Genomic DNA, 15,459 nt, shown 5'->3' on the forward strand with positions numbered 1-15,459 from the left:
TTCCCAGAATTAAGCAGATTTTGGATATTTTCTTTCAAAGAGTGCTTCTTATGGGGTAAGTTTCAGCTGCTTGCGTATATAGGTGCGAAAACACAAGAGGTTTTACCGTTGTCTACTCATTACTGGCTTCTACACCTAAAAGGTGCTCTATAGGGTCTAAGGAAAGATACTGGCTCTGCTAGGTCAAGGAAGGATTAATTCCATTTGTGGGAAGTTCTGAGCACACAGTGAGTTTCAAAGGGTGTGATTAATTAATTCACTGTCTGGTTTATTTCCTTGATGCAAAAGTATGCCCTATACCATGAATGGCAAGGGTACCACACTGTGTAGGGAGCCGTTGCACTATGCCCTTGGATATATACAGGAGAAGCACGAGGGCTTTGTCTACTTTTGTCCTTAATGGAGGACTCACTCCAGATTCTGTGTGAGATTTGGTGGTGGTTATTCAATTTCAGTGGCATCAGAACCACCTGGGAAACTTGGTGACAGTACAAAGGCCTGGCCCCTGTCCTGCTTCAATGTATGGGCCTCTACATGATTTATTAGCTCTCCAGGTGATTCTGATATACACCAAAGTTTGTGGAATCGCTGTTCTAGTAACAAAGGTTCGGGTGGGCTCACATGACAAAATCGGAAAATTTACAGTGTACAGTCATCATTAGGAAATCAGCTTAAATTGTTTTGCTAACGGAGGGTAGGTTTTCAGTTATACTTCCTCAGGTTTACTATGGTCAACAGCATACATTTGTAAGGGGTTCAGGGTTAGAGGTGGCCCACTGTATCCTCCCTATCAAACCCATAGCCTTAATTGCTTTATTGATCTTTGTATCCCCAGTGCCTTTTATAGTGGCTGGTGTGTGGTAGGCATTCAGAATCTTTGCTGGTAAGAATGTGAATGAGTAAAACAGTGAAATTAATGGATGTGGTTGGGATCAAGTCTCAGTTTCAGGTTTTTCAGTACTGTGTTCTTGTCAGTATCGGAACTAACTGGCCACAGTCTGTGAGTCATCCTGTTTGGGATAGCCCCGTATCACCGTGGAAACTGACTTGAAATACGCCTATCGCTCCATTGGTGTTCTCAGTGGAATAGGAACGAGAAGGAATGAACGGAGAGCAAATGAAGCAGCAGCCTGAGCACAGGAGATCCTGGCGCTGCTCTTTAGACTCCCTTGCCGCCCCCGACCCTTCCTAGCCCTGCCCATCAAGCTCCACTTCTCCCTTGGCTTGGGGCACAAAGCAGGCTTGGGGACCCAATTTGAGGCAGCTGAGCAAAGCCGTCACACTTGCAGTGGAAGCACTTTGTGTTACAGAACCCCTCTCATCCTTGACCTTGGCTCATCAGAATCCCAACCAAAATGTCCCTTCCTAAAGATGGTCTTATTCTCCTCTCCAACCATTCTCAGAATTTCAGAATCTCCTCTGAGGACTCTGTCATGAATCTGCCTGTGTTGGCAAGTTAAGCTATCCTCAGGTGGTCAGACAAGACCAAGTGTCTGACTTCTTTATGCAAAGCATGGCAAAAACAGAGAAAAGGGAACTTTGAGAAAGTCTTTAGATAGTAACTTTTCATGCACTGCCCTTTCCATAAACATGAAACTGAGTTTACAAATATTACTCATGCAACCACTTTTTTCCATTGTTTTGGGACTGCTTAACAAGGCTGTGGGTTTCTGGATCGTCAGCTGTAGCTGACAGTTAGACAGGCCTGTTATTTCAAGAGTTAAAGAACCCCAAAGTCTGGACCCTCCTGGGTCTGCCTGATCTCATCTGCGTCTACAAGGATGACCCACAGAAGAGGCCCCGCATTTGTGTTGTTTTCCTGGGCACTGTGAGGCAGGCAGGGTGGAGAACCCTGGCTGTGAATCAACTGCCCTGGGCTTCTTTCTGTCTGTCCTTCATAAATCAACTGGTTTCCCTCAAGGCTTCCCTGTAAAATGGGTGCAACTCTATGGCTCCTATGGTCTCTATATAATGCTTGAGTCCCAGGGTTCAGAAAATTCCCTAAAAGATTTTGTGTGATGCTACTGAAAAGCCATCATAGCAAGTTGATGAATTTGTGCCTTATTTTTAATCCTGTAAGAATTCTCTAAATTTGAATCATGAGTAACAGCAAACCTAACACCTATGTATATTTTCTTTTGAGAAACCTATGTGTGAACATCAGTTTGAATTCTAAGAACGAGACACCAATATTGCCTGAAGTGAGTGGCAATAATTATGCTTTTGAATTGTCTAGAAGAGTGGGGGGTTATCAGGAAAGGGATCGTGGTAAAATTCAATAAAAATTTGAGACGGACCAGTAAAATATTTTTGGCAAATGATTTTATTCACAAAGGGCTACTAGGTTTATATACAACAAGAGAAAGTGCTGGAGTCTTTTTTTTTTGTAGGCACTTCTCATATAAATCTTTATTATTTTCAAGTGATTTAAATGTGATCCGGTCTGAAGTAGGAGAAAGGATTTAGTGAGCCTTCTGGGTTCTGCTTAGCTTTGAGCCAACGCCTTAAAGGAATTGGCCTGCATTTCTGTTTGACCACAAGGGGGCGATGTTCACCTAACCGAAGCCGGTGAGGGTTCCACCAGCATTTAGGTGCCTGTTCTGTTTTAGATGGGTAATAAGGCGATGCAAATGAAAACAGCAGATTGGAGGATTTAGAAATAAGGAGAGTCAGATGCCCTTGTTAAAGTGATATCTGGAGGAGGGAGAGCTTACTTTACCAAGTAATGTGTCTGAAAGCCTGCAAGACTGATTGCATCTGTCCTCATCGCCCCCTCCCCCACCAGCACCGAGGCCTGGAAAGCAGAGAAATTAAGGGAAATTAGTTTCACAATTTCTACTAGGAAGAATGGAAACCTTTGGGGGAAGAAGAAATAGGTTTCATGTAATTTGTAGAATCGGGTGCAATTTCAGCCTCTTGCGACATATCTGTGCTGGGTGAACTTTGAGGGGGCTGGTAACATTGGGGCATGTCTGAGGTGCTGTGCCGATGGCCGTGGCCACCTGTGACCTCAGATGTCACAGATGCAGAGAACACCCAGCGTATGACCCAGCAGTGGAAATAGCGCTGGGCTAGCACGGTGGCCCTAGCTCTGCCTCTCTGTGAACGTGAGGAGATCACTTCCTTCCTCTGTTCCTCAGTTTACACTCTGAAAACAGGCACTTGGGACAGAGTTACTTCTAAGGTCCCGTCTATTTCTAGAGGTCCGATTGTCTGACCACTGCCTGGCAGGCTGCTCTTTTTTTTCTATGCTGCTAGGTCACCGCGCAAAGATTCTTGTCCAGAACTCGCACCATTGATGGGGTTTCCACTAATCGCCCCTGAAATCTGGTTAGTGGAACTGGGAGCCCAGAGACAGGCCTGGTGTTGTGCTCATCACATCCACCTCCTCTGGAAAAAGCAGAGAACGTGAACGGCACCTCATATACCACAGGTAATGTCCAAAAACCTTCTGGAGGAGTCTTCCTATGCTTGGATGCTTTTCAAATAGGAATTCAAGAATGATACTGGAATAATGCCCCTTTGGTCTGTTGTTTCTATTAGTCTCTCCTCCCTTTTTTGGTATTTACTTTGGCAATTGGTAATGCCTGCACACTTATGTCCCATTTCATGCCTTACCAGCACGCGGCAAGCTGTGTGACTCAAATACTTTGATCCACAGAGTGAAACAGAGAAGCTTGGCTCCATTGGTAGGTACCATGTGACAACCTGAAAACGTTGTCTCTTTTTCTCAAGCCATGAGCCGCTACTCTGATATTTTCATCCATGCCCTCCTAAAGGTGACTTTTAATTAAAAGAATAGTTTAAATGCATGTATTAGATCGGCTCTTGTAAATAAAATCTTTTTCAGAAGTCAGCTCATGACGTTCACCATCAGATTTCAGCTGTTTGGGAAACACATTTCGTGGAAACTTGTAACAAGCCTTCAAAACGGGCTTGTTTCCTTCTAATATATGTCGGGTATAAAATGGTTGCTGGTTGTCAGGTTTACCAAGGAAGAGGGGAGAAAAGACTACTCTGGCAAAAGTTCATGGACAAAGAGGACAGTCCCACAATAGTTGGCATGGCTATAGACCGAGCAACCCTTTATTTTATTTTTTTAAGTCTTATTTATTTAAGTAGTCTCTATACTGAGTGTGGGGCTTGAACTCACAACCCTGAGATCAAGAGTCGCACGCTCTTCCAACTGAGCCAGCCAGGTGCCCCTAGAGCAGGCAGCCTTTAAACAAATAAAAATGCTTTTGGAAATCTGCATGAATTTGGCTGATGGGATTATGAAAATGTCCTTTCTTTACCTAACGAGGGTCTGAAATACTTTTCTCCCACCTCTCCATTCTGCAAAGCCCTGTCTTAATTCCCATGTGAATGAATTTTAAGCTATCATAATTTCACAACTACTTCTATATAATACTCAGATATCACCCCGCCCCCACCCCCCGCCCCTTGGTGGGGAATGAGAGTCCAGGTAATCTGAAGTCTTAGGATATGTAAGTTAAGAAGGAAAAACTAGTACTTGAAAACATACAGAGGCACAAATTGAGCAGACAGTTAGCTTCTAAAAATGGCAAGTTAGATTTCACGGAAAAGCAGACAGACTCGGGCCACTCTGGTATAATGTAGCATTGGTGAGTCCCATGGATTTATGCAGGAAAACAGGGGACTGGGTTGGCCTTTATCATTTCAAATTTCTGATTGTGGCTGAATAACAAACTGTTGACCTCATTGCTCCCCTGGTATAAATAATGTGAGATTTTTGAAACTAGCTTGGGAGCATTTCTCCGAATTCAATTCTGTTGATGTCAAAGGAGAATTCGACTTGGAGAGACCATACTGATAAATGTAGGACCAGCTGATTATTCTTAAACGCACACCCTGGGTCCGTAAGAGCTCTTTGCATTTTATCTCATAGACATAGCATCAAACACTGTGTTTACGGTTCAGAATAGCATTTTTTATCAGGGCTTAGCACTTACTGGTTCACGTTTTTTTCTTTTTGTCACAGATCATATCAATTAACATGTAATATAAAGTCTTGTAATCTTAAAGCACAAAGCGCATGCTAACTATCAAGTTCTTTAATTTTGAAAATTGCTTCCACTGCCCAAGGTTTTCTTAGCATTTTAAAGCCTGTCTCGTTTCCCACATAAAAGGATGAATTGTTCCTATAAGCCAGTTCAGAACTATCCTGGACCATTTGTAATCATTTTTTTCCACTTAATAAATCAGTACCTAAATGAATCTTTATGTATTTTTGCTCCAAAATTTGGATCACATTTAAAAGAAAAATAAAGCTGCTCCTAATACTCCTTCCTCCCAAACCCTAACCATCATGGTCTTTCTTGTTAGTTTCTATTACTTTTGGAGTCCATCTTTAGCTGAGATGTTTTAAAAAAACCCTTCCCTTAAATATACATGCCTTCTAATGCAAGTGACAGGGGCAAATGTAGGCAGCTAATGAGATTTCAGAAGGGAGAAAATGATATCGTAAAGCAGAGTCCTACAAAGAAGAGAACCTAATAGGAGGGGTTTTGATCATTTATACTCAGTATAATCTAACTGCAAAAATCCCTTTGGAAATCAGTCAAGATATCGAAAAACTAGGAGTTGGAGGTGAATCAGTGACTTTATTTGAAGGCTTAAATTGGCCGATGGCTGGGATTGAGGGACAAAGGCATAGCTGTCGCCCTAGAAAGACTCACAATTCCTGCAGCAACACAGATTAGCTCAAGGTGAGGGGGACGATGTCTTATTTATTATTAAAAAACCCTCAGGACATTTTATTGAATGTGAACAACATATATCTTGGCAAAGAATATGTGTTAAATGTGTACATTGAATCTTTTGAGACACTTCCCCCTCTTTAGTTGCCAGGCAGTTTTAAGCCAGGATAAATTACACAAAATTGGAAGACTTGAGGGTAAGAGAAATGGCTCTGTTGAGGGCGGGTGTGATTACGGCTCGCAACGCATCAGATCAAGGAAAGATGTGATCGTGGTAGAATGGTGGTTGCGTTGGATGTACAGATTGCACAGAGACTGTTCTCTTGCTTTGAAAGAACAACAGGCTTCACTCACTCACAACAGATGAAGTATCCTTCAGTAAAGTCATGTGGGGATGAGAGGAAAGCTTCCAAGAACCAACAGAAGGGGTTTTTGGTTTTTGTTTTGTTTTGTTTTGTTTTTTGTCCCCTTTACTCATTACTAGCAAAGGTCCAGCTGGTTAATAGGTACATTCTAAGCAGCCCCAGGACCTTTACTTGGCCTTTCAAGGGAAAAATTAAAAAGTGGCTACTTTTCCTAAGGGAAGTTCTAGACAGTGACTCCATATATTTTTTACCTTACTTTGTAGCTTTCTCTGACTATGTCCTTTGGGTTTTGGTGAAGAATTGCTACAAACTAGTGGGTGGCTGTGCATGTGTGTATGTGTGTGTGTGTGTGTGTGTTGGGGGTGGGAAAAGCGCCCCCATCTAGTCCATCCTTTGGAGTTGAAACATTAGTTTCAACTGGGAATGGCTGTCAAGGATTCAGAATTAAAGTTATCTCTGGGAGAGCTTGTACGGGGCAAAAGAACAGGCACTTGGCTAAGATCAAACACAGCTTTCCCTGTACCTCACTCTTCTTACCTACAAATGGGAATCATACTATATAATAATAAAATAATAATTCACTTCATTGAATTGTCATGAAGATGAAGTGAGCTGAAGCATATAGGAAGCGTAGATTAGTGCCATGCTTCTGGTCATCACTAAAGGTTTGGTATATTCTTGTTCATCGAAGGACCTGAGTTCGAATTCTACCTCTTTCCTAACCACGTACTACAGTTCTCACCTCCTTACATTTCAGCCTCTATCTCTGTAATATGGGAATCATTCTGCTTCATCCAAACCTACTGCCTTTTTCTTTTCTTTTTTTTAACCTCCCCTCAAGTTAGATGGTCAACGTGAAAAAATATGCTGGAAAAAATAAAGCGTTAGAAGAACGGAATGCACGTATGCATTTTAGTTTCTGATTCTCTGAGACTTTTTGAGCTATGTTTCCTGAGCTCCGTATAGTGTTAGGAGTGACAGTGATGCATCGCATCAGGAGCTGGTATGTGCAGATACCTCCTACGGTTGGTCACACAACATGGAAACCAGCTCCCCGAACAGTGAGAGGCGCAGGGAAGAAAACAGGCAATGGCATAAATCCACACAGCATGGGGCAAAGCCTAGCGTTCTGCTATCTAAAAACATTATGTCCAAAGAAAGCATCTAAAACCACAGAGACTGGAGGTAAAACCACAGCTGCATTGTAAGCAAAGATGTCATAGTTAAAAGGCAACACACACAACAGTGTCCTGAAATGAGGCGTCTCGCAGGGACAGGAGCGCTCTGGCAGTGCATGCAAAACACAGGCGCTTTCTAATCACAGGAAGCAGTCAAGACAGGGCCTCCGACCTGCAGTCGAGAGGGTTCTTACCTTTTTGACATCCCTGACCAAGTGGTACAATGTATTTGAGGGCCCATGTCTCTGAAAACAATAAAGAAGAATCAGATGGTTTTGCTAGTCAGGGGCTCTCATTGGCAAGGCAAGAAGGATCTGGAAGGAAGGGATCTGGAGGAGGAGGGGGTCGTTCTTCATGATGAGCCTTGTTCTAGTTGCTCAGTTGTACCTGGCTCTTCCAAACACACACACTAGCAGAATTTGGGATTGTGGTTCCTCAAGAAAGAGCATTTGAGTTCTAGGTTCAGTCTTTGTAAAGGAGGTTGTCAACCGTTTTGTTGTTGTTATGATAAGAACATTAAAGCCTAATCTCATAGCAACTTTCAATTATACAATACAGTGTTGTTAACTATAGTCACCATGCTATACATATGACCCCTGGAATTTATTTGTCCTATAACTGAAAGTTAATACCCTTTAGCTAACATCTCCCATTTTCCCCACCCCTCAGCCCCAAATATTTTGAGGATCCTCTACACTGTGTTTAAATATCTGGCTCCCTTTTCAAATATTAATTGACCACATGTGCATGTATCTATTGCTGGGCTTTTAACTCTGTTCTGTTGGTCTATGTGTCTGTTTTAATGACAATACTATACTGTCTTGATTCCTATAGCTTCGTGAAATAGTTTGAAATCAGGAAATGTGATGCCTCTACTTTGTTCTTCTCTCTCAAGATTGCTTTGGATATTCAGGGTCCTTTGTAGTTCCATGTGAAATTTAAGACAGTTTCTTCTATTTCTATGAAAAAATGCCATTGGAATTTTGAAAGGGATTGCACTGAACTTATAAAAGGCTTTGGGTGGTATGGACATTTTAACGTTAACACTTCTAATCCATGGCTATGGGACATCTTTCCATTTACATGTGTCTTCAATTTCTTTAATCAGTGTCTTACAATTTTTACTTTATAGATCTTTTACTTCTTGGTTAAATTTATCCCGAAATATTTTACAGTTTTTGATGATATTGTGAAGTAAATGGGATTGTTTTATTCTATTTTCATAGAGTTCTGTGTTAGTGTATAGACATGCAACTGATTTTTGTATATTGATTTTGTGTCATGAAACTCTATTGGATTCATTTATTATTTCCAACAGTTGTGTGTGTGTGTGTGTGTGTGTGTGTGTGTATGTGTGTGTGTGTGAAGTCTTTAGGAATTTCTATATATAAGATCACGTTATCAGCAAAGACAGTTTTACTTCTTCCTTTCCAAATTGGATTCCTTTTTCCCCCTCCCTCTGTTCTTTCTTCTCCCTTTCTTCCCTCCCTCCCTTCCTTCCTTCCTTCCTTCCTTCCTTCCTTCCTTCCTTCCTTCCTTCCTTCCTTTGTCTGACTGCTTTGGCTAGGACTTCCAATATCATGTTTAATAAGAGTGGAGAGAGTGGGCACTATTAACTTATTCCTGATCTCTGAGAGAAAACCTTCAACCTTTTTACCATTGAGTATGATATTAGTTGTGAATTTATCACAAGTGGCCTTTGTTATATTGAAGTGCGTTCCTTCTATATCCAATTTATTGAGAGATTCTACCATGAAATCCATGGAATTTTACCATGAAATTTTACCATGAAAGGATGTTGAACATTGCAAATGCTTTTTCTACACCTATTGAGATGATTTGATTTTTATCTTTCATGCTATTAATGTGGTATGCCTTTATTGATCTGCATTTATTGAACCATCCTTGCATTTAGGAATGGAATCCCATTGGATCATGGTGTATGAACTTTTTAATGTGCTGTTGAATTTGGATTATTAGTATTTTGTTGAGAATTTTTCCATGTATATTCATTAGGGATACTGGCCTATAGTTTTCTTTTCTTGTAGTGTCCTTATCTGGCTTTGGTGTGAGGGTAATTAGTGCTGGCCTCCTAAAATAAGTTTGAAGGAATGCCTCCTCTTTAATGTTTTTGAAAAGTTGGAAAAGAATTGGTGTTAATTCTTTAAATGTTTTGTAGAATTCACCAAATTCCCCTGTGGAGCCACCTGCTCCTGGGCTTTTCTTTGTTAGGAGGTTTCTGATTACTAACTCAATCTCCTTACTTGTTATTGATTGGTCTGTTCAAATTTTTCTATTTCTTCATGATTCAGACTTGGTCGGTTGTACATTTCTAGGAATTTATCCACTTCTCCTATAGCTAATTATTGATCTTTATTATGGGTATGGAAGCTGGGGCCTCCTAGTCTTTCTTTTAATTCAGTCTGCTATTCTTACTGGAAATTTTACTATGCAGAACTAAGAAAACTCTGCAGAGGACACAGAAACCTGGAGCCACTCTGCTAACCTGTTTTCTAGTTCCAGCATCAGGAGTGAGATAGAGCCAGTGTGGCAGCATCTAACACCCACCACTGGCTGGAGAATAGGTCAATAAGTTCCATCTTATTAGTGCTGTGGGTGGTGGAACAGAGGAGCATTATGACCAATGAGGAGAAGAATAACCTCTGAGACAGAAGTGTTGGTTCAGTACTGGCTTTCTTTTTAACTTAGGAGTTTTGTGGTCTTGGATAAACCAATTCCCTTCTTGGCCTCAGTTTTCTTATCTGTAAAATGGAGGAAAACAATGTCTACTCTTTTTAAAAAAAAAATTCCAAGTAAAAATTTATTGACCTTGATTAAGAATGCTTATATATTTAATACTGCTTCTGATTTATCATAGGAATTACGTCCCCAACATGTTAATCACAGATGGATTGAAAGAGTATTTGGGAAATGGAGCAATGTAGTTTATGTAAGGATATCACATTAGAAGTCTACTGGGGAGCCAAAGGAGTTTGTCCTGGTAGAATGTGAAATTAAAAGAACAAGTAGCAAAAACTATTGAGTAGGTCCAGAGCCTTTGGGAAGAAAGTTTTTCTTAACCTTCCTCATTTGTACTCTCCAAATACCTTGTTCTCCTCTTGAAGGTTACAATATCTACTCTTTAAACTTCATTGGGTTTTAATGAGTCTCAGCTCAGAGCCAATGTACTTAACTCACTGAATAGTATAAAAAACTTCATAAATAGTAGTTTTTCTTTATGGTTACTCCTTGGTATCCCTAGTAAATGAATTGGCAAATTATTACATGATACAAAAAATATTTTGGGGCAACTCCAAATAAGGAGTATTTTACATTTTATTCCATTTTGTTGGCAAGGGGATGAATGATGGTAGCTCTGAGAATAACAAGATGATGCAGGATAGTTAATCGGTCTCCTTTTGATGCGTTGAGTTAAATCAATTCTCCTCTGCTGCTTGCCTCAAACGCCCTCTGGGCTTATAGTATAAACTGTGTTCTAATTCCCAGAGTCTTGTGGTTTTGTATAAGAATCTGAGAATGTTAGCTTTCCGTTGACAACTGAGCAGTTAAAACAAGTGGGATCTTGGTGACTTGGCGTTGTCATCTACAGGTCTAAGGGAGTATTTGTGGAAAATGATCCATGCATTTGGAGGGGAGGGGAGAGACTCACAGGCATGTGGGGGGCAGGAGAAGGTAAAACAAAAAAACACAGAGAAAATAAAAAGCGCCTTAGCTTGGTCCTACCGTATTGTACAATTCCTCTAGTCTGGAGATGGTGAGAAAACGGTGCATGCTTACTCCATTCTCTATGAGTAATTTCACAAAATCCACTCTGTCCAGAACTAGGGCATCCAACATGGCTTGCTCCAAAGACCCCACCTGCAAATCAAGTCACTGAGTTAGTCTGCCCCAGGGTCCAGGGATGCAGTTGCTTGGTGCTGTTCACCTGAACAGTTTAGAAATGGATGCCTTTGACATCTGGTAAACCTTCAGCACATCCAAGAACATGCTGGAAAGACTGTTCCCACCTCCACTTTTGGGACAGCCACAATCTCTCTTGTGTTTTGGGGTCTGTCTTTGCAAATAAAATTCAAGGTTTCTAGTTCCAAAAGCTATTTCCTCCTTGACTCTCTTTTTTCTTCTGGATCCCAAGAAGGTACAAGGGTGTACAAGGTTTTCCTTCCCCAATTCTCTGACCAAACTTCTGCAACACTAGTGAAATGACAAACTGGCTACTTTGCTGCCCTCATTTCCCTCTTTCTGAGGCTCTGAATTAGATCCTTGGCCACCTTGAAAAAAGGGACCCTAGCAAAGAGATCAAAAAGTAGGCTCAGGGCACCTGGGTGGCTCCGTCGGTTAAGCGTCCAACTTCGCCTCAGGGTCATGATCTCATGGTCTATGAGTTCGAGCCCTGCGTTGGGCTCTGTGCTGACAGCTCAGAGCCTGGAGCCTGCTTCGGATTCTGTGTCTCCCTCTCTCTCTGCCCCTCCCCTGCTCACATTCTGCCTCTCTCTCTCTCTCTCTCTCTCTCTCAAAAATAAACATTAAAAAAAAGGAGGCTCTTCTGTCTTTTCATTGTTAGATTACCTTGACTCTGTCTCACCCATTTCAGTGCAGAGACCCTCAATTATGTAGGTTCTTTGGTCTGTTTACTAGGGTTTTATTTAATTCCTTTCACAAAAATTTCCCAGTGTCCAGACTCCTTGACCAGTCTTTCCACACTAGCAATCCATTAGCAGCACTATAAATAAAGACAGGGGCTCAACCGGAGGCAGAAGCTCTCTGGGAGAAAGGAAGGGTTAAATAAGACCTGCCCATGAGGGCATTGCCCTTCAGTTATTCCGGGCACAGAGATCAAATTTCAGACTGCTGGCCGCCTCTTGGGGACACATGCATAAGCTGCCCAATAGCCAATTTTCCAAGTTTTTATTTTTGGTAGTGTCAATTGAGGGAAACACACCAAGAACAGTTATATAAAGCTTTGGTTGCCTCTGTGTGGTTGTTGGGAACGGGGAGGGCCTGTGCTCAGCCACCAGGACCAGATGGCACCTGCTAATTCTGCATCCCGAGGTGCGACTCAGCCATGTGCTAGCCTGGGGTGGCCACGACTCAGAAGCGGCAACCTCCAAGACAACCAGAAGCAAACTGCTAATTCCACTCCTTCCTTAATTTTAATTGATACCATTTTTTGTCTTATACGGGTTTTTTTTTTAGACGTGTAAAAGAAATGGCATCGGTTGCAGCTGAAAATTGCCATCAAAGGCCACTCAGAGATGGGAATGTCTGGAATGTTTGCAGTTGTGCTTTGTGGCGTCTTCAACCAGGTGGCAGTGTTTTCCTAAATATGAGAAAGGGGCTGAGGCTGAGGATGGCTGCAAGGGAACATTTCCATCCTAGAGAAAAGGCAGCAGTTTCTCAAGCCGCTCTCAGAGACTTCTTAAGCAAATACACTTGCCCACGCGAGTGGGCTTTCCAGGGGGTGATGACATATACTCTACCGGCCACTGCTGCCCATAAATAAAGATCTGGCTGCGAGCGATGTCCACTCTGTTCCAGGCTAGAGCTAAGCTCAGCTGGTCCGGGGCTGAGGCATTGGCTCCTGTGTGTAGACAAGTAGGGGAAAAGAGTGGGAGAGAGAAAACAATGATCAGTTATTATGCCGAGAAGACCTACTCCATTACTCTCTGGTCAGTCCCCCTCTTCCTGGGGCGTAGACTCAGCTGTAAGCAGGGGTTCCCAGACTCGGTACTGTTGGTATTTGGGGCAGGATAATTGTTTACTGTGGGGGCCGTTTTGTACATTGTAGACTATTTAGCAGCATCCCTGAATTCAATCCAGTGGATGCCAGTGACACCCCCAACCTCCACCCGAGTCACGACAATCCAAAGTGTCTCCAGATGCCACCAAATGCATCCAGGAGGAAGGAGACAAAATCAGCTCATTGAAGACTACTGCTCAAGTGTTGCTGTTCAAAGTATGGCCCACGGAGCCAAGCAGCAGCAGAAGCAGCATCACCCGGGGAACTTTTTAGAAATGCAGACCCTCTGGGGTGCCTGGGTGGCTCAGTGGGTTGGGCATCTGACGCTTGGTTTCGGCTCAGGTCATGATCTCAAAGTTCATGGGTTTGAGCCCCATACCGGGCTTCGCCCTGCCAGTGCGGAACCTGCTTGGGATTCTCTCTCTCTCCTTCTCTCTCTGCCCCCTCCCCTGCTGATGCATATGCTGGCTCCCTCTCAAAATAAATAAATAAATAAATAAATAAATAAATAAATAAACAAACAACAAACTATATATATATATATATATATATATATATATATATGCAGACCCTCAGGCCCTACCCTAGATCAGAATCCATATTTTAACAAGATCTCAGATGATTCATGCACACATTAAAGTTTGAGAAGTGTTGCCCTGCGACACATTTTGTTTCTACTGGCCAATCTTTGGTGCAACGCATCATTCAAATAGTAAGTCGCATGGTAACAGTGTCCTCGTATCTTAGTGAGCCAGCTTTGCCACTCTAATGAAAAAGAGTTAAGAAGATCTTTTAAGAGAATAAAAAGAAATGACTTAGGTTTTCTTAGATTTGTGGGTAGAAGCCACCGGAATAGATTTTTAAGTTCTCCTTTCATTCTCCAGACTCAGTGGCTAGATCTGTGCTGTCCACCTGTGGCTGTTTAAATCTAAATTATTTAAAATTAAATAAACTTTAATGCTTCAGTCACACTAGCCACATGTCAAATGCTCCGTAGCCGTATGTGGCTGGTGGCCTATGAACTGGAGAGTGTTGATTCAGAACAATTCCATCATCACAGAATGTTCTATTGGAATAGCACTGGTCTAGATCGACGCATCCTGTCAATACACGTAACCTGCCAAGCAGCTGGGTGTGAAGTCAAGAATGGTAGGCGGAGATAATGCTGGGCTACCGTCAGGGGACCAACGTCTGCTATTTTGCAGTTATGTGACAGTGAACCTCTCTGTGCCACTGTTTTATCATCTTGTGAAACGGGGACCATAAGAATTATCCTTAGTTTACTGACTGGAATGTGATACTAAAATGAAACCATATAGTGAATGGGCACATGTAAACAGGGTTTTTGCAATTGACATCCTTAGTACCCTGAACAGGAGACATCCCTAAATATTTGCCTGACTCCATGTTGCTAGAGGTCGCACCAGCAGGGGAGCACAGTACAGAGACAGCACTCTTAACATGGCTCAGATTTTTTGGACATCTAATATGTGCTAGGCAAAATATTAGGCACTTCCATGTATTATCATATACAATGTCCCCCCAAATCCTGAGAAATGGGTCTTATTATCTCCATTTGATAGATGAAGATACTGAGGTCCAGAGAGGTAGAAAAAAACCATGTAGCTACTAACAGAAGGTAAACAGAAGAAGCATTTATCATGCCAGAGGTGAGATTCAGCCCCAGTGAGTTTTTCCTTCATTCCATGTCTGCGGATTCTGATGTTTGTGAGGAAGGAGGGACAGCAAATGCTAGTCCTGCCCATTTTCCTGGATTCTTCAGCACTGGAGTGCTGTAGATAGGGCTGCTGGTGATCAGACCGTATCGGTGATTCCCAAAGTCTATTGCACAGTAGAATCACCTGGGAAGCTTCTAAAACATCTGTACACCCAGAGTGCACCCCAAAACAATTACATCACATTGTTTGGGGTGGGGACCAGGCTCTGATAGTTTTAAAGATCTCCAGGTGTTTTCAATGCGCTCCAGGGCTTGGGAACCACTGTGCTACATGTCTCTTCTGCTGCCTCCCTTTGCCTCTTTCCTCTTGGCTCTGAGATGTTGAAGTTAAGAATTAGGGGAGCAAAATGTTCTCTAGAGGAGCGCTTCTCTAATTTGAGCATGCAAAAGAATAAGCTGGAGAGCTTTTTAAAACAGATTCTTGGGCCCCACTTCTAGAGATTAAGATTTAGCAGATCTGGGGTGGAGCCTGAGTTTCTGCATTTCTAAAAAGCTCCCAGGTGGTGCTGGTGCTGATGGTCTGAGACCTCCCTTTGAATAACAAAGGCCCCAGAGAGCTGTGTGCCACATTCTCTTCACAGGTCAAAGGGCATTTTTGATTCTGGTGCCCATGCATCGATGGATTCAGTATACTTGTAGTAAATTAATTAGCGTTTGGAATGATGAATATTAATTCAGTTCATACAGGGATTTTTCTATT

At 42.2% G+C, this 15,459-nt stretch overlaps 1 protein-coding gene across 11 annotated transcripts in view; it reads right to left on the reverse strand.

Annotated features, from left to right (window-relative positions):
* TRPM3 (transient receptor potential cation channel subfamily M member 3) overlaps window positions 1-15,459 on the reverse strand; it is an 803,483-nt gene that overhangs the window by 88,192 nt on the left and 699,832 nt on the right. For all 11 annotated transcript variants that reach the window (XM_045468653.1, XM_045468651.1, XM_045468658.1 and 8 more), the window contains 3 exons: window positions 12,762-12,862; window positions 11,008-11,142; window positions 7,458-7,508 (listed from right to left, as the gene is read on the reverse strand). In XM_045468653.1, coding sequence (XP_045324609.1) covers window positions 7,458-7,508; window positions 11,008-11,142; window positions 12,762-12,862 — 287 coding nt within the window. The remainder of the gene's footprint in view (window positions 1-7,457; window positions 7,509-11,007; window positions 11,143-12,761; window positions 12,863-15,459) is intronic.

The sequence above is a fragment of the Leopardus geoffroyi genome, chromosome D4, assembly GCF_018350155.1.
Source record: "Leopardus geoffroyi isolate Oge1 chromosome D4, O.geoffroyi_Oge1_pat1.0, whole genome shotgun sequence".
NCBI classification, from domain to species: Eukaryota; Metazoa; Chordata; class Mammalia; order Carnivora; family Felidae; genus Leopardus; species Leopardus geoffroyi.